This window comes from Mus musculus, chromosome 17 (genome assembly GCF_000001635.26).
Source record: "Mus musculus strain C57BL/6J chromosome 17, GRCm38.p6 C57BL/6J".
Taxonomy (NCBI): Eukaryota; Metazoa; Chordata; class Mammalia; order Rodentia; family Muridae; genus Mus; species Mus musculus.
The window spans coordinates 86,787,201-86,810,943 of NC_000083.6; the positions used below are offsets into that span (position 1 = coordinate 86,787,201).

Here is a 23,743-nt window from a genome sequence, read left to right on the forward strand (position 1 = left end):
AGCTAAATCTTCCAGGCTACGTGGGACTGGTCAGCTGTTCTCCACACCTCGGAGCCTTGCTTCATGCTAGGGAGTTCATGTCACACACCGATCAGCCTCTTCTTCCTTTTTTCTGCTGTGCGATTTTGCTAGCTCTCTCTGCTGAAAAAGAAGTGCTGTAGGGACGGCTTGCACATGTGCTGTGGCTTGAGCCAAATCACAGATTTGTGTTGTTGGGTGCTTGTGGGGTCCAAAAGAAGGTGTCTGAGAGGACACAGGAGCCCTAAGGAGAAACCCCAGAGGCCTTCAGGCAACAGCTTAGGCATGGGGCTTACGCCCAGACCCAGGGGAAAGGCCCGAAAGAAACGGACCAGGGAGAAAGACGCGCTCACCGGAGACATCCATTACACCTGCCCACCACAGTAAGCATGCTGTCCCCAAGTCACTCTATCTCTGCTCAACCCCTGTGATTCTCTCCACCAGCCCTTTCTCCATCCCTCCCTCCCTCCTTTCTTTTTTTCTCCCTTTAACTTCTTGTCTTTAGATCTCCAAACAAAGATGATCTCCCCCTTCCCTCTGGCAAGTTTGCCCCTTGAAGCAATGGCCTAGAGTAGAAGGTGATCCTGCTGTCCCCTCTCTTGCCACTTCCTTGATCAAGAGAGTGTTTTCAATGGCTTCAAATTCAGTATTCTTAGAGGGCTATACCCTCCGTGTGCCCAGTTCAGCGAAGCCTTCTGAGCTGCAAGAGGGGCCTGTTTATTGGCATTTGGAGAAAATTGCCCAATTACAACCCAATGTGGCATGTGGGCTGCGTTGACACAGATGTGAGAGCTAAGCATGCCAACTTCCTCCATCTCTGGGGGCTGCTTCCTCAGGGCACGTGACCTGTCGCCATACTCTTTCCATGAGATTTGAGGATTAAGTCAGGCAGTAGGAATGGATAAGTGATCCTTGTTAAGTGCAAAGCACTGCCCGTGGTTATTTGCTAGTTTCAGCAGCGGCAGCAGCAGCATTTCAATTTGCTGATACTAATTAACCCCTTAGCTAGAGTCTGCACATTGGCAGAGGTCAGGCAGTAAAGAACATCGGAGGCCAGCAAAGAACAACACTTAGACAGACAAATGGCCACTGCTGCTTGTTGGCCCTTCATTACACGTAAACGTCTACAAGTCTTCTCTAGACCTCCATGTGTGAGGAGAGGGACAACGGAGAGAGAGCTAGCTTAGAGTGAGGGAAGAGGAATTGTTGACCTGCAAGATGGCCATCATCCCGGCACTGGCTTAGAGCCAAAGGCAGCCTCTTCAGATGCTTCAAAAAGATCTAAGGAAAAGAGGAAGGCTGAGAGGAAGGAAGCCTGGGGGCGGGGCATGTAGAGCCCAGGACCAGGCAGAACATGAGTGGTTGGTTTTCCTTCCTTCTGCAGACTCCCCTGCCTCAGGAGTGAGGCTACGGATGTTGCCACTCAGGTGAGGGGATGTAAGATGGCAGGGAGTTAGATACATGTTACAAAGCAGTATGCAGTGCAGAGGCCTACATCATGGCACTGTTCACAACAGCTAAGCGTTGGGGACCCCAACTGAGCAACATATGGGGATCGCCAAATGCATTGGGGTCTCTGTTCACACAATACGCTGTGACTGGCTTTTAGGAATATTAAGAAAGAAATCTGAGCATTATACGTAATGTTAAGTAAGAAAGTCAAGGGGAAAAGCCGTACGTTCCGTGAGAGTCCTTTCTGTAAGCATCTGTGTATTTCCCAGGTTACCCTTGCCGAGTAGGATTTGGGCTGATTCTCGGTTGCATGATGAAAGGCCTCCTTCCAAGCCTAGAGCTGCTTGCCAGCACACTCCTCACGAGTCCTTGAAAATACATCCGAGGAGTTCCATCTACTTCCACCTATCCCTATTTTCTAAGCCTCAGTTTTCCTCATCTCTAAAATGGACAACTGGCAGCAGCTGTTCCTTCGTGCTGTGAAGTGAGATTTACTTACTCTTAAAGTGCCTTATAAGGTGTTGTGTGTGACTCAAATGTAAAGTAGTATTCACTAATATGCTAGTGTTTACCTATTGCCACGGGCCATTCAGAATGCTGAAGCAAAAGCCATAGGCCGGGAAACTTTCAAACAGCAGGGAGTCATTGCTTGTGTGTTTGAAGTCTGGGCAGCAAAGATCAAGGTTTGAGCCTGATCTGTTTTGTTTATTGAGGATCCACATTCTGCTTCACACAGTGGGGCTGGTGGAAGGTGCCAGGGATCCAACTGGGCCTTATCTTACCCAGAGAGAGGGCTCCACCCTCACTTTGGAGGCAAGGATTTCAACATTAACTTTGGAGACATAAAACTCAGACCTGGGCCCTTGCTAGAATAAGGCTAGGCCAAGGACAGTTTGTCACAGCTACTCCTGTGCGTGGCCAGCTTTCCTAGCAGGCTGGGGACTCCACATGTCCTAAGGTGATAGAAGGGTCTGGGTTCCCAGATGGACTGCTTGGTAATTAAATCTGTTACTGTCTTCTGGGAGGCTGCCTGGGGCAGGAGGCTCGTCCGATAAGCATCTCCAGTCGGCCCCTGTGCAGAATTGACCATTAAAGGGGCAAGTGGAGTGAGCCCCAGACATTACTTACTGTCAGCTCTGAACGTAGTCCAGGCCTGCTGCTCTGGGGATACTGACCCTCAGAGAGGGTCAGCAGCTGGGGGCTAAACTCCCCATGAAGGACGGCTGGGCTGAAAGGCCATTATAAGGACTTCTCATTGAGACGGGGCATGAGAGCCTAGCCCTCATTTCAGCCACTCCTCCCTCTGCTACTCTGTTGCTGGCCTCCCCTTCCAGGACAGAGACCACACTCTTCATAAACTGTCTGTTTGTCTGAGTGCACTGCTGCCTCTCTGCCTCGTCCAGGTCTCAGTTCTTCCTGAGTTCTTAACTCCGGGTCTTCCATTTTGACTGACAGCTTTTCCTTCCCTTTGTTTTGCATGCCCTGACTGACCACTACTGCCTTGGGTCAGAATGCTTCCAGAAAGTGGCTCATCAGAACATTGTCTCCATAGACCACGTTCTCGCTAGCCTTTAGAAATTACCCTCTGAGAAATTCTTGTGAGTTGTCTTGTTCTTTTGAGTGCCTCCAGTTGTGGCAAAAAAAAAAAATATATCAGTTGAGAGCACATTTTATTCTTTCCAAGAACTATGAGCTGTCCATAGCCTGGCCTAGTGACTAAAAGGGTGGGTAAGTTGGGGAACATACATAGTCAGTTGGAATGATGTCATTGCCATTAAATGTTGTAACTGGTATTCTTTTGTGGTTCCAACATTAATTCCTAAATCACCTACCAAAATGTTAGAGTAGCAGCCGCCTCAGCAGGATAAGCCTCAGCCTTCTCCTGAAGTGACTCTTGTAATGGCCATCACCTTTTTGTGATACTCGGTATAAATCTCTATGCCATTGTTTGGGTCCCTTCCTGTAGCTATAGCATCTGTAGAGCAATGGCCCCACCAGCCCTAACAGTATCTGTTCAGCCTATGATAGTGACTTTAAATCTGCTTGACATGATGGCCATGACACCGTGTGAGGGAGAGGGGGAGTGCATGGTCAGATCTCAGAGGTATCCGAGGACTTCCTGCTTTTTGTGATGTATAATAATGGGTCCTGATGTCTGTATCAATAAGAACGCAAGTGATTTTGATATGAGCCAACATTGAAAATGGCTGTTTTGCTAAAATGACATCAGTAACAATAATTCCAATGTAAACATGGGCCAAAAACCAAAAACACTCACTGAGGAAAAGCCCTGCGCCCCAAGCTCCATAAACGCAGGTTTTCTTTATTCCTGAGTGTTTGAGAAAAGGGGTAATTGTATTTCCAACACATCCTTAATTCCAGATTACATACATAGTACACCCCCAAAATCAACAAAAGGGCCCTTTAAAATCAGACAGCTTTGTCCAGGTGTGGTGGCACACAGACCTTTAATTCCAGCTCGGAGGCAAAGCCAGGTGGATCTCTGATTTTGAGGCTAGCCTGGTCTACGAAGCAAGTTCCAGGATGGCCAGGACTATATTACAGAGAAACTCTGTCTCAGAAAGAAAAAAAAATTGACAGCTGTGTAACAATGGTTAGCCCTGGGCACATAAGAACAGAATTGGGCAGGAGTCATGGTGTCCTCAGATAAATCAAATCTAAGGTCAGTCCGAGCTGGGACCCCAGGATCCATTTTTTGGGGGGGTCGAGACAGGGTTTCTCTGTGTAGCCCTGGCTGTCCTGGAACTCACTCTCTAGACCAGGCTGGCTGGCCTTGAACTCAGAAATCCACCTGCCTCTGCGTCCCAAGTGCTGGGATTAAAGGCATGTGCCACCACTGCCCGGCCCCAGGATCTACTTTTAAGGCTTTTCCAGTGAGCAATCAAGATCAAGAACTCTGCAGAGGCATGGGTTCTGCTGTGATTTCATCAGTTGCGCAAACAACTGCTAAGCTTGGGGTCCAGGGACTCTTGATTTTCTCCGGGACCCTGAGTAATTTTTCTTTTTAAAATATTTATGTATTTTTATGTTGGATTTTGTGTTGGCTGTTTCGCTGGCCTCTGTGACCATGTACCATGTCCACGCAGCACCCACAAAGGAAGAAGATATCAGAATCCTTAGGACTGGAGTTACAGACAGTTGTGAGCCACCATGTGGGTGCTGGGAATTGAACCCCAGGTATGGAAGAACAGTGTGTGCTCTTAACCACTGAGCCATTTCTAGCCTGAAGCTGCTATTTCTTTCACCAGGCAGCTGTTGTCTGGCAGCTCCACAAGCTCACTGAAGAGCCCACCTCCTTCCTGCTTGCCTTCACAGTGCCCTGTGATTTAGCGTACGTTTAGATCCAACCAACAGGTTGGCCCAAGCTGGTTTAGTGAGCCTCGCTTGACCTCTCAGCCACTTAACCTTATACGGTAGCAGACATCTGACTTAGATACCTGATGACTGCAGTCACAGTAAAAGTTGAGTCTGCTGGAGACAGCTAGGCTTGGACACTCGCAGATGAGAAACAAGGATTGGGCCGAGAGTAGGTCACTGTGAATGAGAGCATCGGGACCCACTGCCACACTTACAGTATCACGTGCTCTGGCCAAGCTTTGCCTGGGTGAGTTTTACCTCATAGTCTAGGCTTCTGGATCCTTTGATTCTACTAATTAGATCTAAAATATTTGGAAAGAAATTATGAATGTGGTGAATATATACAGTCTTTTTTTCTTATTATCGGCCCCTAAATAATACAGCATAATAGCTACTTATAGTGCTCACATTCTAGGACGCATTGTAAGTAATCAAGTGGTTTAAAGTATAGATGCAGATGTGTGCAGGTTCCACACAAACACTACCCCTTAAGGACTGGAGCATCTTTGACTTTGTCTTTGAGGGGTAGCCAGTCGTAGCTGAGCGAGGAACGGTTACCCCTGGATTGATGCTTCTGGACAGTCAGTTCTGTTTTACCTTTAGCATGCTGCTTAGAAGAGCTTACCTCCTTTACCTGGGATTAAATCTTTCAGAATCATGTTTGTTTCCCCTCAGGGAGAGCTACTGTAAATGAATGTGGAAAAGAAAATGCTCCCACCCCTAGCTGCAGTGTGGTAGGAAGGACTGTGCAGTGTGGTAGGGAGGACTGTGCAGTTTGGTAGGAAGGACTGTGCAGTGTGGTAGGGAGGACTGTGCAGTGTGGTAGGGAGGACTGTGCAGTGTGGTAGGGAGCGTGCAAGGCTACTTGATGTTGGACTTGATCAAACAACACCTCACTGTAAGTCAGCTCTACAGCAACGGGGGCTGTGTGCGTCCTGCCTTCCTGCTCCTCCCAGTCTGAACTCCAATACTGGCCTTACTCCTTGGGTCCTAGGATGTCCCTAAGGTTATTGGGTGCTTTTCCAAAGACAGAGCTGTCCAAGCCCCAAGGACTGCTTTGCACTGTGTCTTTCTAAGTCTCAAGCCTCCTCCCTTTCCCATGGTGTGGATGGGGATCTGAGTTGTAGGAAGGTCTGTAACAACACTGGACATGTCAGAACGATCCAAGAGTTTCCTTGCTGCATGGGGAGAAATTGGGGTGTTGGGACCCAGAGAAGCTAGGATTGAGACAAGTGATTTAGTCTCTGTAGCTCCTGTCTTAAAGAGTTATTATGAAACTCAACTGCAGTAAAATATGTAAAATATGTACCTAAGCCGTTATAAGGGCAACATTGTTATCACTCGCAGTTAGCAGAATCCTGCCTCACTGCCTTTGCTATTAGCAGGTTTGTCTCTGATCCTCTAGCTAAGGACTGCAGGTGTAGGTGACCCCCTAACTGACTGCTTACTTCTAGAGAAGGAGGCTTGTGCTGTGACCACAGGGGCCAGCATGGTCCCCGCAGGCCAACTTTGGTGTGTGTAAGGACAGGCAGCCAGAACCACATTTAGGTGGTGTGTTTGGAACACCACATATGATACAGGCCATCTCGTGGGAACAGGAGAGGGATGGGAACCAAGGATGGGAAAGGAACTTAGGAAAGAAAACCAACGTGGAGTAAGGAAGTACCAAGTCTCTCCGAATCAAGTATTTAGGGTAGGATATCTTTTTAAGAGAAGCCAATGGATTCTAATATGTAAATTGTGGGACACATTCAATAAGGATAAGCAAAATGTGGTCATTGTAGGACCCATCTTGGAAGAAAAGTGTTCCAGGAAATGAAGCACATTGTCGGCTTAGGAAGATGCCCAGATATAATATGCAGAGCCAGTCAAGATCAGCCCGTGTGCCATAGCCTGGTCCCCTCAGACAGCCTGCTTAGCGAGGACGGACAGGTGCCATGCCAGAGTCCAGATGCAGCTGATTCTCAGGGCATCGATGCCCAGGGTAGCCAGACAATGGATCTTCAATCTGCCCCAATAGTTTTGATTGCCAGAGAACCTTCTAGGGATTCTGCACCCATTTTATCCTGATAAGACATGGAGTTTTCTTCCTACTTTACAGATGCAGGAACCAGAGCCCAGAGAACGTGTTTTCTTCCCCAGATTGAGATGGGTAGATAGCACTGTGGCTTCGTACAAGCTCGGGCTTCTGTTATCTGTGCCTTCATGATAATTATTCTTTTTCTTCAGGGTTGCTAATTAAATGATTTCAGTGTTACAGATTTTTGTCTATTTTTCCAAGAGTCAACATTAGACATCTCTGGACTATGTCAAGATTAACTAGGCAATCTAATTAAAATCAAGCTAGTTCTACAGTGGAACTGGAAAAAAAAGGTAGCTAAAGGGAGTGTACAACATTTTAAACCAGGGACCTGCCTCAGGGTCTCGGCCATCTAAATGTTAAAATGTTGAAGTTGCCTCTTTCCAGCTAAGGAAAGGTACTGCCTCTTATGCGAGTGGGAGGAGGTAATGTTTTATCACTAGCTCTGCCACTAATTAGGTAATTGCTCTAAGCACAGAACTTAACCAAATTGGGTCTCAGTTTCCAAGTCTCTGAAATGGAGACAATGGTTGCAAGGATAAAATTAGTCAGCCTGTCTGCTCCCTGACTGGAAGGGCCTATGTAGCTCCTGGTTGTAAGACCTTGGGAAAACGGCATGGTATGTTCTGGGCCTCAGTGTTCCTATCTGTAAATTGCACAATGTCTACCGAGCCGTGTCAGTAAGAAGAGTATAACGGGGTGATATGTAGTTGTCGGCGCAGTGACTGAACGTGTCTGTATCAGTAAGTGTTTATGTAGCTGAAGGAGCTTAGCCAAACCCAGAGCTCTTATGCCAAAGAGAACCCAGACTTTAGCTAGCCTGTTCCCCACAACTCAGCCACGGGGGTAGGGGGCGCGGACGGGAGAGCTTGTTCTTGGTATCGTTGCTGATACACGGCCTGTGGTGACTGCTTCACGGCATAGCTGCTCTGGATGTTAACAACGACGGGATCAGGCGCTGACCCTGCTGCTGTCCGGAAGCGTGAGGGCTGGTGCTGAGGAGGGGAATTCAGGATCTCCTACTTGGACCTCAGGAGCCAGAGCTGTGGTACTCCAGTGCAGCCATTCCTCCTGTGAGCCCTTAAGGTATCCCACCCTAAGGAGCTCAGGATTGAGATATAAAATCCAGGGACCAATAATGGCCCTTAAAGTCTGGTAGAAGATGCAAATTCTCCCAGGGGTCAGGTTCTGAGGGGTGAGAAGGGTGGGATAGAAATAGAGAGGTGTGGGGTTTCTGAGAGCTGAAAGGCAGGGAAGGGGGAGAAAGGGAGACAAGGAAAGCCAAGGGGAGAGGGGACAAGAAAACCCATTTCCCTCTTTCACAACTTCTCACAAGGTTCTGCCTGACCATCCATGTTATGTGGCTCTTCCTGCAGTCTGGTATCCAATGGCTAATCCATCTGGGGGCCTAGATGGCCTGCAAATGAAGTGAGCTCTGACGTCGAAAACGTCGAAACAGGGCCTCTGCCTCAAATCCGCACGGGGATGAGAGGCATGCCAGCATTCCAGGAATCCCCAAGTAGTGATGTTCTGTCCAGATAACGACATGCTCAAAGACAGGCAGAAAGGAGAGCAACCCCTAGGACTGGCAACCTCAGAGGGTAAGGTGGCATGAGCCAGCCTGGAGCTAATTGGAAGAAGGCCTTGAAAGCCACAAAGCACACTGGACATCTACAGAAGCAAATACCAAGTTAGTTTCTTTATTAAACAAGCAATATATGTTATTTATAGAAAACACAGGAAAATATCGATAACCACTTGGTAGGCCAGGGAGGGCGAGCTCCCTAACTAACCCCATTACTCTGCAACTCTTACTAATGGCTAAGTGCCTAGACTCTGGGGTTGCCCTGCCAGGGGCAGAGTTCACCTACCAGCTGGCAGTCACGGGTGAATTACTTAGCCTCCGTGGGCCTGTTTTCTTATCTGTATATTGGAGATGCTAACAGCAGCTACTCTCACAACAATTTGTGAAATTTAAAGATGCTAACACTGTACTGTCTGAAAGAGTAGCTGAACTGTATCAAAAAACCTGTCACCATGACGCTGTGACCATCGTAAAAATGTTTGCTACTTAACTGCACTCCCTGTGTAGCACACAGGAAGTGCTGTGTGGGACCTGCACAGTGTTTTGAGGACATGATTGCCCTCTGTTGCGGATAGGTTGTCTTTTCATGGACAGATTGTTGCTAATGTTTCTTTATAGTGGAATGTGCCCAGGACTAAAAGTTTCACATAAATAAATGGTCACAGTATGTCCTCACAGTTACTGGTTACTGATGCGACACTTAGGCAGCTTCATGGTAGAATCTGACGAGTTAGCAGGCAGATACTCTGACTTTTAAACTTACCCGTGTTAGTACGTGATATGGACTTTGTACGAAGACCGTGTTTCTTTAGGATCTCTGGAAAGAGGCAGGTTTGGGTGTCAGTTTGTCCTTTCCTTCCCATTCTGCAACAAAGAAGAGTCAGTCTGGCACCTCAGGCTGGCAAGGATGGCACCCACTGCAGCTACCACCCTTGGAGGTCTTTGCTTCTGGATTGCAAATGGAGGCGTGTTGTCCGCCTCATGTTCTCTTGGCCTTTACTGATGTCTCCAGACTCTAACCTGTCGTCTCTCAGATCAGAAACAGGGTCTTAGGTAAGCCAGGGCTGGTCTGACCGTAGCTTCTTCGCCCTTCTCTTTCCATTGGTGCCCTTTGACCCTGTCCTCAAACTTTGTTCATTAGTTTAATTAAATCTTTGCTAACGCTACCCACGTGAAGCCCAGTTCTGGCTCCTGCAAGAATACAGAAGAAAGCAATTTGAGAAGACACCAATGCGCAAAAGCAGAGTCAATACCAAAAGGTGGCTTGCTCATAGCTCCCCTGGGCTGAGCCAGATGGGTTCAGTGGGAGAATTGACTCACTGTGGGGGTGAGTGGGTCACTACCGAGAGTGTGAATGGATGACGTCCACATTCCAGGACTAACCCCTCGTTTCTTCATGTAGGAGCAGCTCAGAGCTGAGGAAGGAGAAATCCCGTGATGCCGCGAGGTGCCGGCGCAGCAAGGAGACGGAGGTCTTCTATGAGTTGGCTCATGAGTTGCCCCTGCCTCACAGTGTGAGCTCCCACCTGGACAAAGCCTCCATCATGCGCCTGGCCATCAGCTTCCTTCGGACACATAAGCTCCTGTCCTCAGGTAAGGCTTGACAGGTCCTGCCCCAAGCTGGCATCTACCTAGGCCTCGCTCCAAGACACATCTACAAATATCCACTCACAGAAGCTGGCACATGGCCTTTAGTGTTACATTTATTTAGTTGCGTGTGAGGGTATGCATGTGGGTCAGAGGACAGCCTTTGGGAGTCCATTCTGTTCTCTTCTTCCATCATCTGGGATCTGGGACTTGAACTTGGGTCCTCAGGCTTAGCAGCAAATGCCTCTAGCCACTGGACCTTCTTGCTGGCCCTGTTCCTTCATTTTAGCATCTCCCCTCTGGCAATGATCTTCTCATGAGTTCACCCAGGGAAGAGACCAAGGACAGACTCAAGTGAGAGTGTGAGGTGCTCCCAGAGAGTGTGAGGTGCTCCCAGAGAGTGTGAGGTGCTCCAAGGGGTTGGAGAGCCGAGAGCAGCTTCTCCTGGAAGCCCATCCAGTACCTCTGGACCTCTGGCGAGAGTCCCGCTCCACACTGTGTTGACTCTGCAGGAAGCCTTTTATCCTTGTCTTCCAGCTACATCTCTAGGACATCAGAAATGGTGATGTCCCTTGTGATCTATCTCTCAGAACCTTGGTTTCCTTGCCTACAAACTGGAATTAGCCAGGCATACTGCCTGGGAGGATAGGGGTAGGAAATGGGGGGGGGGGATTATTAGGGCACTATAGGAATGAGTGGAGACAGCGGCTCAGCTGTATTCGTTCTTGCTGGGCTAGCCCCCGCCATAGAGGACAGCCTCGGGCACCTCTCCCTGCTCAGCCGATGCGTTCTTCTTTCCCGCATATCTCTTCACCAACAAACAGTTCATAACGAATGCTTTCTTTCCTTTGTCAGAGTTACATCCCTCAAAAATCATTTCCTGTTAGGCCTCACCAGGAAGAGGCAGCCTGGGGTTTCCACTTTCACATCCTATGTGCAGTCTTGTCAGACTTATCAGTTCTGTAAGGAAACTGGGCAGCATATAGCTGCCAGGCTGGCACTACAGCAGGGCAGTGTCCGAGGCATGAGCAAGGGAGGCAGGCAGGCAAGGGGGAAAGAGATCCCGTGGCTCATTTTGAGTTTTCCTGAGTGAGTGTGTCACTCTGGAGATGACTCCTTACATGGCTATTCTGGGAAAGAGCCCCCTGCACAGAGGGGTCCAGAATGAGGCGGGGAAGCCAGACTAGCCTGTGCTATTCTGGGCCCCTGTGCACAGGAAGGATATATGGGAAAGACCTTCGGAGGTTAGAATGGCTGCTCATCCCATCGTCCTCCTCTAACCCCCAGGCTGGAGGCTAAGCCTGGGCTGCAAGGCTGAGGTGACCGTGCTGTTACAGAAATGAGCAGAGAGTGGAGAAAGCAAGGGCGGAGCCGCTGCACACACAGCAGGGCAACAGCAATTACTCAGATTTAGACGGTGAAAATGGTTGAGGGAAGCTCAGGCTAAGGACTTGTAAAGCCTGGACTGCTAAATAAAAAGGCAGACTCGGAGGTGTCTCACCCATGCCCCATGCATGCCTTCATTTTACAGAGGATTGTCCTCTTGGAGAAATGAGGACGACAGTTCGGTGATTTGTAGGATTTTGCAAAGCCTGTCAGGCAAAAAAAAAAAAAAAAAAAAAAAAAAAAAAAAAGAAATGTAGATAAGGGGCAGGGAGCCAATGTCCAAGTGAAGCAGCTAGAGCCTGACCAGGACTAGCCAGGAGCAGTGGGTGGCCAGGAGGTTCTGAGAGCTGTGTCTTGCTGCCGTAGCAGGGACACATTGTCTGTGCTCGCCCACACAGAAGCCTGTGTGTCTTCCTCGATGGGTCGAGGTTGATTTGCAGAGGGCTTGGCTAGGGTTGGATCTTCCGAGCTTATCTGCCCTCATGTGTCCTGGTGCAACCCCTCCCGCACTCCACGTACTACACAAAGCCACAGATACAAGAGCAGACACCACACGGAGCAGACATCTCAGGAGCTCTGAGCCTTGAGAACAAGGACTGCCTACTCTCTAGACAGCATAAGCACGGACAGACCAGAACCCTTGGCGCGTCAGCTATGGGGCTCCCAGGCCTGAAGAAAGAAAAGTTAGAGATTGATAAACAAGTTTTGGTCATCTGGTCCTGGTGACCTTAAAGAAGTGCTCCTGAGTCCAGCCACGGAAGGAGATGTGGCTTAGTTCTCCTTCTCTGCCATTTCTCCAGGCTCCTACCAGGCACTCTCGGGACTGGTTATTTCCAGAAATGGAATGTAAAATGAGCCTTTTCCTCCCCACCCACCCTTTGTTTTAGTGTGTGCATGCGTGCTCTGGAGAGGTTAGGGAAGAGCGTCGAAGTCTTGCTTAAAGACTTCAACCTCCCTTCTTTTAGACAGGACCTCTCGCTCGACTCGAAGCTCACGATTTTAGCTAGGTTGGCTGGCTGGCAAACTCACAGGATCCTGACTGTGCAGGTCAACATTGGGGTTCCGGGCACACACAGCCAACCTGTCAATGCCGAGGACTCGAACTCACATCTTCATGCCTGGGCAGCCAGTGCTCTTATGCACTTAGCCACCCAAGTGGCTCATTGTTTTAAATTTTCACCTATTATATGCATGTGTTTGTGGAGGGGAGGAAAGGACAACTTTTGGGAGTTGATTCTCCCTCCCCACCATGGATAGGGTTCCAACCAAGTTGTCAGGTCTGAATAGAAGGCCTTTTTACCTGCTAAGCCATCGTTTCAACCCTGAACCATAGGTCTTTATGTTTTGTTTTTGTTGGTTAGTTGGTTTGGGGGTTGTGTTTGTTTGTTTGTTTGTTTGTTGTTTGTTTTTTGAGACAGGGTTTCTCTGTATAGCCCTGGCTGTCCTGGAACTCACTCTGTAGACCAGGCTGGCCTCGAACTCAGAAATCTGCCTGTCTCTGCCTCGCAAGTGCTGTGGGTTTTTTGTTTGTTTGTTTGTTTGTTTGTTTTATGTGACAAAAAGTTTAGAGGATCTTTGAGCAGATATCCTCCTGCACTTTGCTTATTGGTGTTGCTGCCATCTCTCTCAGAAACATTGTACACAGCTCTATCTCATTGGACCGCAGAGTCCATGAAACATTGTTGGATGATATGAAAGTCTAGCCTGTTGTACAAGTTATAGCTTTGAAGTAAGTCTAACAAAAGAAACGATGTAAGAGAAAAATCAGAGCGAACTCTAATGTCTTTGGACCCACCTTTTAGCAGTTACGTGTTACAGTGTTACAACATATACTTTCCCAACTCAAAACAAACTACAGACTCATTACTTAGGCAAGTGGAGTTTTGTATACCTCAGAGTTCAAACGCCTAAAAAATACCAGGCTTAGCGTTAGGGCCAGTTTCTTCTTTACTTAGCAGCACACTTCCTTTGATTTTCACAGTAGGCTGCAGTGTGTGGGAATGTTGGGGAGGAAGCCTCCGCGCTGAGAACTCCAGGCTGAGTCGGGCCACAGTTGAGATTCATATCACAGGAAACAAACCGAAACAATAGCTTTACGATACTTGCTTCCACACTGGCCCAGGAGGACAGAACACACTGTGGCGGGAACATGGGTGGAAATATCACTTGATTGTCTTAAATCCAGATGAACCCTGCGCTCTGGGGCTGAAGTGGAGTCGCTTCTGCGTCCCAAGAGCTTTAGACCGCAGTAAATGTATAGAATGTGCATTCGCCCCAATTCTGATTTGAGGCTTCCCAGACTCATATGTAAAAAAATCAAATTCTCATTACTGCAGAGTTGGAGATCAGCACAAAGCCAGGTTTCTAGACATAAATGTCAAGTTTATTTTTGATTATTTTGATTTGAATTTGTTTATGTTTTATTCCTGGCATTTGCCTAGTGAAGTCACACAGTCTGCTCAGGATATGATTCTCCGATCCCTGAGACATTAAAATCCAGGACATGGTTTTAAAGCTTTCACCATGACTTCTCAGGAAAAGTGGGACAAAGGGGACAGAATTACAGCAGCAGATGTGATTTCTGTGCCCTCCTATGCCTTGTGGTAAGACCTGTTTTCCCTGGTTTTCAGCCCAATTGTTTTACTGTCCCACCTCCCCCGGCCCCACCTATACTCAAAATCAAGGCCTTTTCTGTCCTGTTTGGAAGGAGGCCAGTAAGATGATTCATGCCAGGATGTTACTGGCTGAGAGCAGCCAGCGGTCCCTTCAAGAAAGTCTAACCTTGCTTATAGCATTCTCTTAAAGCAAAGAGTCTGGCCAGTCAGCGACAGTCACTGACTGTAGCGCCCCATAGCATTTTATGAAGGCTAGCGCAGCAAGCAAGGGTGGGGGAGCAGGTGTGAAAAGAACAAAATAAAAATCTCCAATGCTGGACTTGTGGGGCACACCAGGAGAGCAGCAGCAAGGCCAGCTGAGATCTATCACTCTGCAGAAAGTGTGAGATAGCCCCAGCCTGCTCACAGTGCGGCATAAGGCACAGTAAGTGGCCCACACTCTTTATGTTTGCCGTCAGTATGCCCGGAAGACGCGTGCACAGCCTTTGAAAGGAAAGACCCTGCGGAGATAACTAAGTAGCAAGCACCAGGGAAGTAGGAAACCTGTATCGGAGCTTGTTAGGAACAAGGAGTTTCTTGAAGATGGAAACATCTAGAAGGATCATCCGGGTGAAGTAAGAAAGCAGCAGCCTTACGGCTGGCACAGCCAGGCCTCAAAGACCCAGTTAGAAGCCACCTGCTCTGCCACCTGCTAGTTCACACAAGGCAAGTGGCTCTACCATACTGGTGTGCCACCCAACATGGGCGGTGCTGCCTAAAGGAAATGAGCAGTGCTCCGGAAAAGGCCCTCCACAGCCTTCTCAGCGGCACATATCCTGGCGGTGGGAGCCATCAAAGCCTGTTTACTGGGGCTATTTTTAGCATTAAAGAATTTCGTGGTCCTTCTCAAAGGAGACAGTTCGTCTATACCAGTTCTTTGAGATTCGAACCCTGACAGATTCTGGGAAGCAAATGGCCAGGATGTAGAACCTGAGCTATTTAGACCACCCAGCCCAGTTCCTTAGCAAGCACCTACTTTATTTTGTACCAATGGTTTGCTCTCCGTTGTTATCAGCATCCCCAGGAGGGGCTTAGGCTCTTCGACAGATGTCTTCCTGGCAGTTTGTTGGTTCCTGAATTGCACCCTTCCTTGCAGTATCCCCAGCTCTCCCTGAGACAGGACTGAGTGTGTAATGAGTGCTGTGAGCCAGGGAAGCCATGGAGGAAAAGCCTTAGTAACTGCAGGGAGGGAGGGAGGTCTGGTGTGCGCAGCCGCCAGGCATAGCAGTTTTTAGCAGAATTGTGACAGGAGGCTCAGGGCTCTGGGTGCAGCAGGGGGATGTCTGCCTCCCTCTTGGCTGGGAGTGACCTAGCCAAGTTCCTTCAGAGACTCCCAGGAGGACAAGCAGGTGCTAAAAGAGCAAATAGTTCCACTGAAGGAAGGGGCCACACCCAAGCTGGGCTGCTCTAGGGTCGCAGGGAAGGGGTGGGGGAGGGTGCTATTGGCCATTGTGACTTCAGTCTCAAGATGTTCCATGTCTGTGGCCCCAGACACCCTTCTCCCTCCTCTCTAAAGGGCAGTCCACCTGCCACTGTAGCCAATTTCGCCACCTCCTGGAAGTAAGCGTGCTGGACAGTTCGGAAAGGCCGCTTGGCTGTGCCGGGCCTGTTAAAAACAGGAAACTTTAAGCAGAACTATTTTCTCTGGGTCTAGTTAACCCCGATAGGTTGTCTTGGGATTACTCCAGATTTTGAAGTCAGTGTTGCCACTGAGATCAAAGAAGCTGAAGTGAAAATAAATTCTCAGTAGGCCTCAGCACTAGCCTCTGTCTGTCTGGAGAAAGTAGCCACCTCGCCCTATAACCCAAATGCAGCTGAAACCTTCTCCGGGCATGTTTCCGGGGTCAGGCACCCTTTGCCCAGACTGGCTGGTTTTCCTGACGTGGGGGATAGTCTTCAGCACGTGGTCTCTGGAGCGACAGCTTTGACACCCTCTGAACACTTTTTGTTGATGTTGTTGTTGTTGTTAAAGGAAGAAAAGGCACTTTTTCAGCTTCCCTGAATTAGGAAGGAAGCCTGGGAGGAGGTAGAACCTTCCAGCACCACCCTGGGTGGGGTGCGGCCTCCTCGTACTAGCCAGGTCTTGGGCTCTGAGCTCAGCTTAAATTTTCAGCAGAGGGTTCCACGTTTTTATTTTACTTTGCACAAATCCCGCAAGTTGCATAGCAGTCCTGGGCCCGCCAGAGGTCCTGGCCCACCCACTCAGCCTTGGCTAGACTTGAACTCACTATGTAGACCAAGATGGCCTGGAATTCACAGAGATCTACCTGCCTCTGCCTCCTGATAGCTGGGATTAAAGACCTGCTCTAACACACCTGGTTAAATCCAGATTTCTAAAGCACACACATATTTGACATTAAATAATGAACAAGAAGAGGGCATAGCCTGTGGTCTGAGGATAACAGCCAGGAGCCGGAACAAGAGCTGAGCTTAGATTGCAGAGGTGGACTTGGTAGTCCAGGACACACAGAGTGCATGGTTGGGGGTAGAGTTCCCCCACAACGCCCCCTAGTGTCTGCCTCTTGTCCCTCACGGCTTTGTGCCTCTAAGTTCCATTCTCTTTCGACTATTCTATGTGCTATCTATCCCCGGACTTATGTCCCCAAAGTGGTGCTCTGAGAAGCCACCTCTCTGCCCCTTGACTGGAAGAGAAGCTTTGGGACACTGGGCTCCCTTATTGTCCCAGTCTCTGATATTGGGCCATGGATCTTCTGCCTCTAGCTGGCCTCTTGTCTGTCCTGGGAGGAAGGCTGTCTGTGTGTCCTGCAGTGGTGGCCCAATCCTGTCCAGTTGCCTGACAGACCTCTCTTTCCATACTCATGTGAACTCACATTCCAGGTGAATTAGCAAATTGCTCTTTCTAACTCTATGAAGAATGGAGCTGGAATTTTGCTGGGGATTGTGTTGAATCTGTAGAATGCTTTCGGCAAGATGGCCATTCTCACTATCTTAATCCTGCCAATCCATGAGTGTGGGAGATATTTCATGTTTCCTCTCCATCCTATGTCTTCTTTTTTAGAGTCATCTCTCCTCTGACTGCTGGAGCTTGTGCTCTCTGTACCCCTTCTTTGGTACCCCATGGTAATGTGCGTGAGGGCTTATTTAGCTTTGTGAGGTTGTGAGCCACGAACTCGCCACCTTGGCTCTGATTTGAGATAGTAATGGTGTCTTAGAGGAGGGAGCAGATGAGGTAGAGCTTGTAGTCGTTGATATCACTTTAAGCAGTTAATTTACTTAACCTTACAATTCATGAAGATGGGAATCGCTATCCTGGTTTGCTGGTGGAGGACTCCAGCGTTCAATCGTTACCCAAAGTCATAAGCAAGTGGGAAGCAGATGTAGGAATAGATACAACATTTGACTCCGAAGCTTGTGAGGTGGTTGAACGTGGCCCTGCACTTAGCTCCTGGGGCTTCCTAACATTCTAGACATCATAGCCTTTGGAAAAATGGCTTGACTCAGAAGTCTTGCACTATAAAATGAGACTGCAAATGGTACATGCCTTGTGCGTTATTGAAAAGCCAATGTAGAGTGTTTAATGCTGGGTCTGTCTGTGGTTGATGTTCCACTTACGTTAGCAGCTAAAATAACTGCTGCTGCTGCTGCGAGGTCTAGCATTCTATCTGTAGCCTCTACCCCCAGCCTTCCTATTGGTACAGCAAATTCTGCTACCACAGAAACCACGCTGTCCCACAGTCATTGTCAATGTGGCCTGGGTGTTCCACCAGGCATGTGGCAAATGTTAGATGGTTGGTAGTGTGCCTTTCCCTGTGCCCTGGAGCCATGCCTGTCCCCTCGGTCATGTCTGTTTTAACACTCGTGCCCCTGTTGTTCATTCCCCTCTCTCTCCAGTCTGCTCTGAAAATGAATCTGAAGCTGAGGCCGACCAGCAAATGGATAACTTGTACCTGAAAGCCTTGGAGGGTTTCATTGCTGTGGTGACCCAAGACGGTGACATGATCTTTCTGTCGGAAAACATCAGCAAGTTCATGGGACTTACTCAGGTGACACCCTCTGCCTCGTTCAGTAGGAAAAACATGTCTTTATTTGGGGATAGACACTAACGGGGGGTCCTAGGCATAGTCTTACTTGACTTTTCCTTATGCATTCCCATATGATGATGACAGTCCTTAGGACTTCCCAATGTCATGGGGCTTGACATTCCTTGTGGCTGCCCTGACAGGTCTCTTCTAGCTAGATTAACTTGGCAAAAGTATAAATCAAGCCCTTGTTGCCATCAACATTGCTCTGATACGTCTGTAAGTCCATAGACCCAATATTGACTGGAGACTATTGATAACCACTCAGTTCATCCCCCTGCCTGTCTCTGAATGCAGACATTATCCTAGCTTCCTCTTGGAGTCCGAATGACTTCATCACTAGGAGTAACAGCATCTGGCCTTGCTTTTGAAACAGGTAGAACTAACAGGACACAGCATCTTTGACTTCACTCATCCTTGCGACCATGAGGAGATCCGTGAGAACCTGACTCTCAAAAACGGTAAAGTGTTCTTCTTTGTTTGCATTCTTCTCATGACCCCCAAAGCCTGCACAAATAGCCCAAATGGATTATGTTCCATAGATACAGTTGGACTAGCTTCTGGGTGAGTATGCAGCTGTTGAGATGAGGCCCAGCACATAGAATAGCTCCTAATGGCCCATCCATGATGCCTGATGTCACACTACGAGGTCAGGGTGCCATCTCTAGGACATTTCATCATCACCTGAGATCAATCATCTCCGCCAAGCGACACCACCCAAACCAATAGCTTCATCTATGCCTGATTATTTATGGGAGCTACAGGTGCCTTTTGTCGTGTATCAAGCCACCCAACACACAGGCTTAAGCAATCTCCCACATTTCTGGGGATTCTGTGGGCAGGTCTCTAGCTCAATGTGACATCAGCTGGATTGCAGCCATCAGGGGCTAAACTAGGTTGAAGTGATTAAGATGGCTCACCTGGTGTGCTGCTGGGACAGTGACCACAGCTCTCAGTCTATGGAGCCTCCCGGTAGCCTTCTTCATATGAAGACTCCAGAGCAACCATCTTGTATGACAGCTCAGGCCATGCATCTTCCTTCTCCCCTGTAAAGTGCAGCTGCAGAAGCCTACAGACCATCCTAGGCCCTAGCCCTGAAATAGGCATGTCACCACTTCTAACCCTATTCGGCTGGCGAGGGAAAGGTTCAGGCTTGCCCTGTGTCTCAGGTCCGTGTCAAGAGGCATGGCCCTTAGGATTACCACTGAAGAGCAGCTATGACGGGAATGTGGAGATTTTCAGAAGAACTAAAACTTTGGTGCTGGAGAGCTGGCTCTGTGGTTAAGAATACTGGCTATTCTTCTGAGGACCTAAGTTGACCTCCCAGGTTCTTTGACTGGTGGTAGGTCACAACTCCAGCTTCAGGGAGATCCAGGGTCCTCCCCTAACCTCTGCAGGTATCTGCACAAATATGCCCATAAACACAAAGGTACAAACTTCAGCAAATCTTTCCAAACCACACGAAAGGAGCCATCGCTGTAGGCAGCAGTGGCTTCCAATGACTGGTGAGATCCTCTTGAACTTGAGAATCTATCACCAGTCTGGACAGACTGCCCACATCAACATCTTGTAAATCTGTCACCTGTCACTACTATGGGGTGTGTGCTCATCCAACCTGAATAGCAAAGGCAGTGATGCCACGCCTGCGAGGCGTGTTCTCGTTGCCTTGTGTGCTGCAAAAGGGGAGGCTTTGTTGGCTCACCTCTCCTGTTGGTACAGAGTACTGTAATCCACACTCAGACTTACAAAGCTTTGTAAAATTATAACCACCTCCCTTTCCAATGCTGCCCCAGCCTCTCATCTGCATTGCTGCTTCCTATCCAAAGACCTTGGTCAACTGGCTTCCAGAGTACATAGGCTGGGGACCACCATGAGTTTATTTGTCTTGCCTGTGGTGCCAAGAAACCCTAGGCTAAGCCACCCAACACATAGAATGATTGGTTCTTGATGGTGAAGGGGCTATTGATCACAGACCTGCGCCACCATACTTGGCTTTCAGAAGCACTTCCTAAATCGGTGTCTCTCGTTGCTTCTCTTCTAGAGAACACTGCTCCCTGGGTTCTTTGTCTCAACTCAACTGCTGACCAAAACCTTTGTTTGAGCATCTGTGAGCTGAACTAAGAATCTCACTCCTGTGCTGTTCAAAGTCTTTCTTTTCAAATCGATGGCAAAAGATGAGGCCAAATCTAGGATCTTTTTGCTTTTAGGTTTCTCTGACTCATAGCTGAGTGTCCTCCACTTATCTGAGGAAAACTCAGGTCTTTAGATTCATGAATGGGGATTTGAGATCAAGCAGACTCAGCCAATCAGCAAGTCCTTGCTGAAGGTTTCAGGCTGCATAGACTCATGGTCTAAAAGCAAGGGGTCCGTGTGGATTCCTGGAAGAAGAAAAGGTTGGGAGACGGGCTGTGGAATGCTTTGATGGTGAGTGGAAAGCCTCAAACTGGGTCCTGCAAACAGTCAAAGGCTGTTGAAGATGTTTAAGCTGAGGTGATACTATCAGATGTCAGAATGGGGAGACTCCAGTGATTAGCAAGTTAGGAGCCCACAATTACAACCCAGACTATTAATCACAAATGAATATTGAGCTCCCTCATTCCTAAATCCTGGGGGGGGCTCTCTCAGTACAGTTATAACTCATCATATACAAACTCCACCTAATAACTAAAATTATAAGAAGCCTAATTATGGGAGAGACAGTTTATAAGAACAACATTCAAGCTGTCACTTAATGGGTTCTGCAGAAGATGTTTAAATCCAGTTCAAGGATGCCAGTTCTTTTGATACACAGCTGTTTTAGACTGTGTCGGTCAAATCAATGTTCCTTAGAGGTGTGGGTGCAGAGGTTGGCAGCTTCTCTTAGAGCAGTGTGACTACTTGTTGGAAAGTTCTGAATTGCTCTGTGATGCTGGGCCTGTGGAGGCCAAGGATGAAGATGGCGGTGTAGCCACAGTTTAGACACCGTTGGACTCATGTTTTCTGTTCTGCATAACAAGAAGCAGAAAACCTGGACAGGCTTTGGAGATTTGTACTAAAGGAAAGAAGCCGTATGTTCCTTGTCTCGGTGATTTATTTAATCCTAAATGAAAGGTCATCTAATTGATCTTTATCAAGAACATCGTTAAGATAGACTTGTCTACCCAGTTCCAGTTAAAAACAAGGGGTGTGTGTGTGTGTGTGTGTGTGTGTGTGTGTGTGAGTGTGTATGTGTGAGTGTGTGAGTGTGTGTGTGTGTTCATTCCCCTCCCCTCCCCTCCTTGACATGTGTCACCTTAGGAGGAAACTGATGAATGGTACATTATCCAAAGCATAGTCATTCGAGGATTCAGGTAGGATATTGGTTGCTCACATTCCTGAGAGACAGGCTAGCGAGAGCAGAGAGGAGTGTCCAAGGATAATTCTAACTAGACAGACTTATGTCCTTGGAGCAACCATGGTCACTCTCAGGTTTCCTGCTAGAGACCCAAGGCCTGACTGGGGAGAGACATCTAAAACTGTGGTGTAGCCTCACAGCTCTCAGGTGACAAACAGGTACAGTGTGTAGCAAACATGGCACAGCTCCTGCCTTCCAGGCCTTCCTGCTCCTGGGAATGCAGTCACACAGGAGCTTCTACTCAGCCATCCTCCAAGAAATCTAACTTCTGCAGGGGAGCAGCTTTCTCCCAGGAGTCCCTCCACTGTGAGTCTCCACCAACCTGGTGTTAGCTCATAGTCCCTGGGTGGGACTGGCCATCACTAGAAGTTTTGTAAAAAACCTTCCTTGACATATTTCTGTCCTCTAGTTCTGACCACAATTGAGCCAGGACTCAAGGCACAGCAACAAAGGGACACCATTAGTATTTAAGCCATGAGGGCCTCTCTGCCCATGGCAGGCTACACGCACTCTACTACAAACCACAGGAGACACAAATACAAGTTGCCCAGAAACATTGTAATTTGGATTAATTTAACTGGCTCCCACGCCCTTCCCCACTCAGGCTCTGGTTTTGGGAAGAAGAGCAAAGACGTGTCCACCGAGCGTGACTTCTTCATGAGGATGAAGTGCACGGTCACCAACAGAGGCCGGACTGTCAACCTCAAGTCGGCCACCTGGAAGGTAGGATTCGTGGAGTCTCAAGAAAGAGCCAGGAGCAGGAGGTGCCTGAGGCCTCTCCCTCTTCTCGGCCGTCTCGGCCTTGTCTTACTTCTGTGCTTTGACCCCAGGTCCTGCACTGCACCGGGCAAGTGAGAGTCTACAACAACTGCCCCCCTCACAGTAGCCTCTGTGGCTCCAAGGAGCCCCTGCTGTCCTGCCTTATCATCATGTGTGAGCCAATCCAGCACCCATCCCACATGGACATCCCCCTGGACAGCAAGACTTTCCTGAGCCGCCACAGCATGGACATGAAGTTCACCTACTGTGACGACAGGTGGGGTGTTGGGACAGGGTGGGTCTTACCAGTGTGCATCTGTGAGAGTGTGACAGCGCAGGGACGGGACTAGGACATGGTGTGGGACTGCTGGCTGCAAGTTTGTAGAAGGTAGCCTCCTTCCATGTGAAGACTTTAAAATGAAGAGAGCTAGGTTAGACTCTAACCCTCAGTTCCAAAGCAACTGGACGTTCTCTTGGGAGTGGGGGGCACAGAAACAATAAAGACTGTGGACTTGGACTAGAGAACCTAGCAGAGTCATCTGTGGTCAGTGTAGGCTGCTGTTCTTACCTTCATTAAAGGGGAGACCACAGAGGGTGCACAGGAAGGCATGCTGTGTGGTTGTCAGTACATGCAAGGTTTGTATAGACTACACCACAGTTCCTATCCACTTGTGCTGCTGCTGTTGGGATGGAGATGTGGAGGACAACGGTGAGAACGAGTTGTGATGTGCAGTGGCTTGCACCAGGGTGAGGGAAGCCAGGTGAGAGGCTGCACTGGGCGTGCATGCCTAGCCTGAGTGAAAGGCATCACTCACTGTGCCTGACTACTTCACCCATCGTAAGCTCAGCTCTGCCGTGTCTCTCTGAGCAGAAGATAGATCGGAGGTACGCCCTCTGCAGTTTTCAGAGAGACCCCGAAAGTCCCGGTGCCAGATCCATGACACCGGCTTTGAGGTGCAGTGGCACTTGGGATGCTTGTGCAGAAACCCAGGAGTGGTCAGGGATGTGGGTGACAGGAGGGAGTTGCTCTGAAGCAGGAAAACCAAACCCTCACCTGCCATCTCCTGAAAGCAGAAAAGAGACTGTAAAAAGGAGCTGGCAGGTGAGGGAACTATCTCCCAGAAAGGTTCATTTGCTGTTAATTTCCATTCATTATTGTGGTTTGAGTGGGTTTCAGGTAAAAGGGCTAGCCTTGGGTTAAGGGCAGAAGGGGACAGTCACAAGAAATGGGCAGCCTAAAGGGACAAAGATGCCATGTGCACGCACACAGAGGTACCATGGTGACGTCCTTAGGTTGGCTCAGTACGGCGGGTGGGGTGGGGTTCATACTCACAGGAAGGATCCTGGGATTTAGAGATGTGGCTCGTCGTGCACAGGGAGATGCCGCTTAGGGTGGCTTAGGACACACAGTATTTTCAGCATACTCTTGCC

General features: G+C 48.7%; 1 protein-coding gene across 2 annotated transcripts in view; it reads left to right on the forward strand.

Moving 5' to 3' along the window:
- Positions 1-23,743, forward strand: part of Epas1 (endothelial PAS domain protein 1) — a 79,547-nt gene that overhangs the window by 33,337 nt on the left and 22,467 nt on the right. For both annotated transcript variants that reach the window (NM_010137.3, XM_030249471.1), the window contains exons 2-6: positions 9,916-10,106; positions 17,993-18,144; positions 18,557-18,641; positions 22,158-22,276; positions 22,384-22,589. In NM_010137.3, coding sequence (NP_034267.3) covers positions 9,916-10,106; positions 17,993-18,144; positions 18,557-18,641; positions 22,158-22,276; positions 22,384-22,589 — 753 coding nt within the window. The remainder of the gene's footprint in view (positions 1-9,915; positions 10,107-17,992; positions 18,145-18,556; positions 18,642-22,157; positions 22,277-22,383; positions 22,590-23,743) is intronic.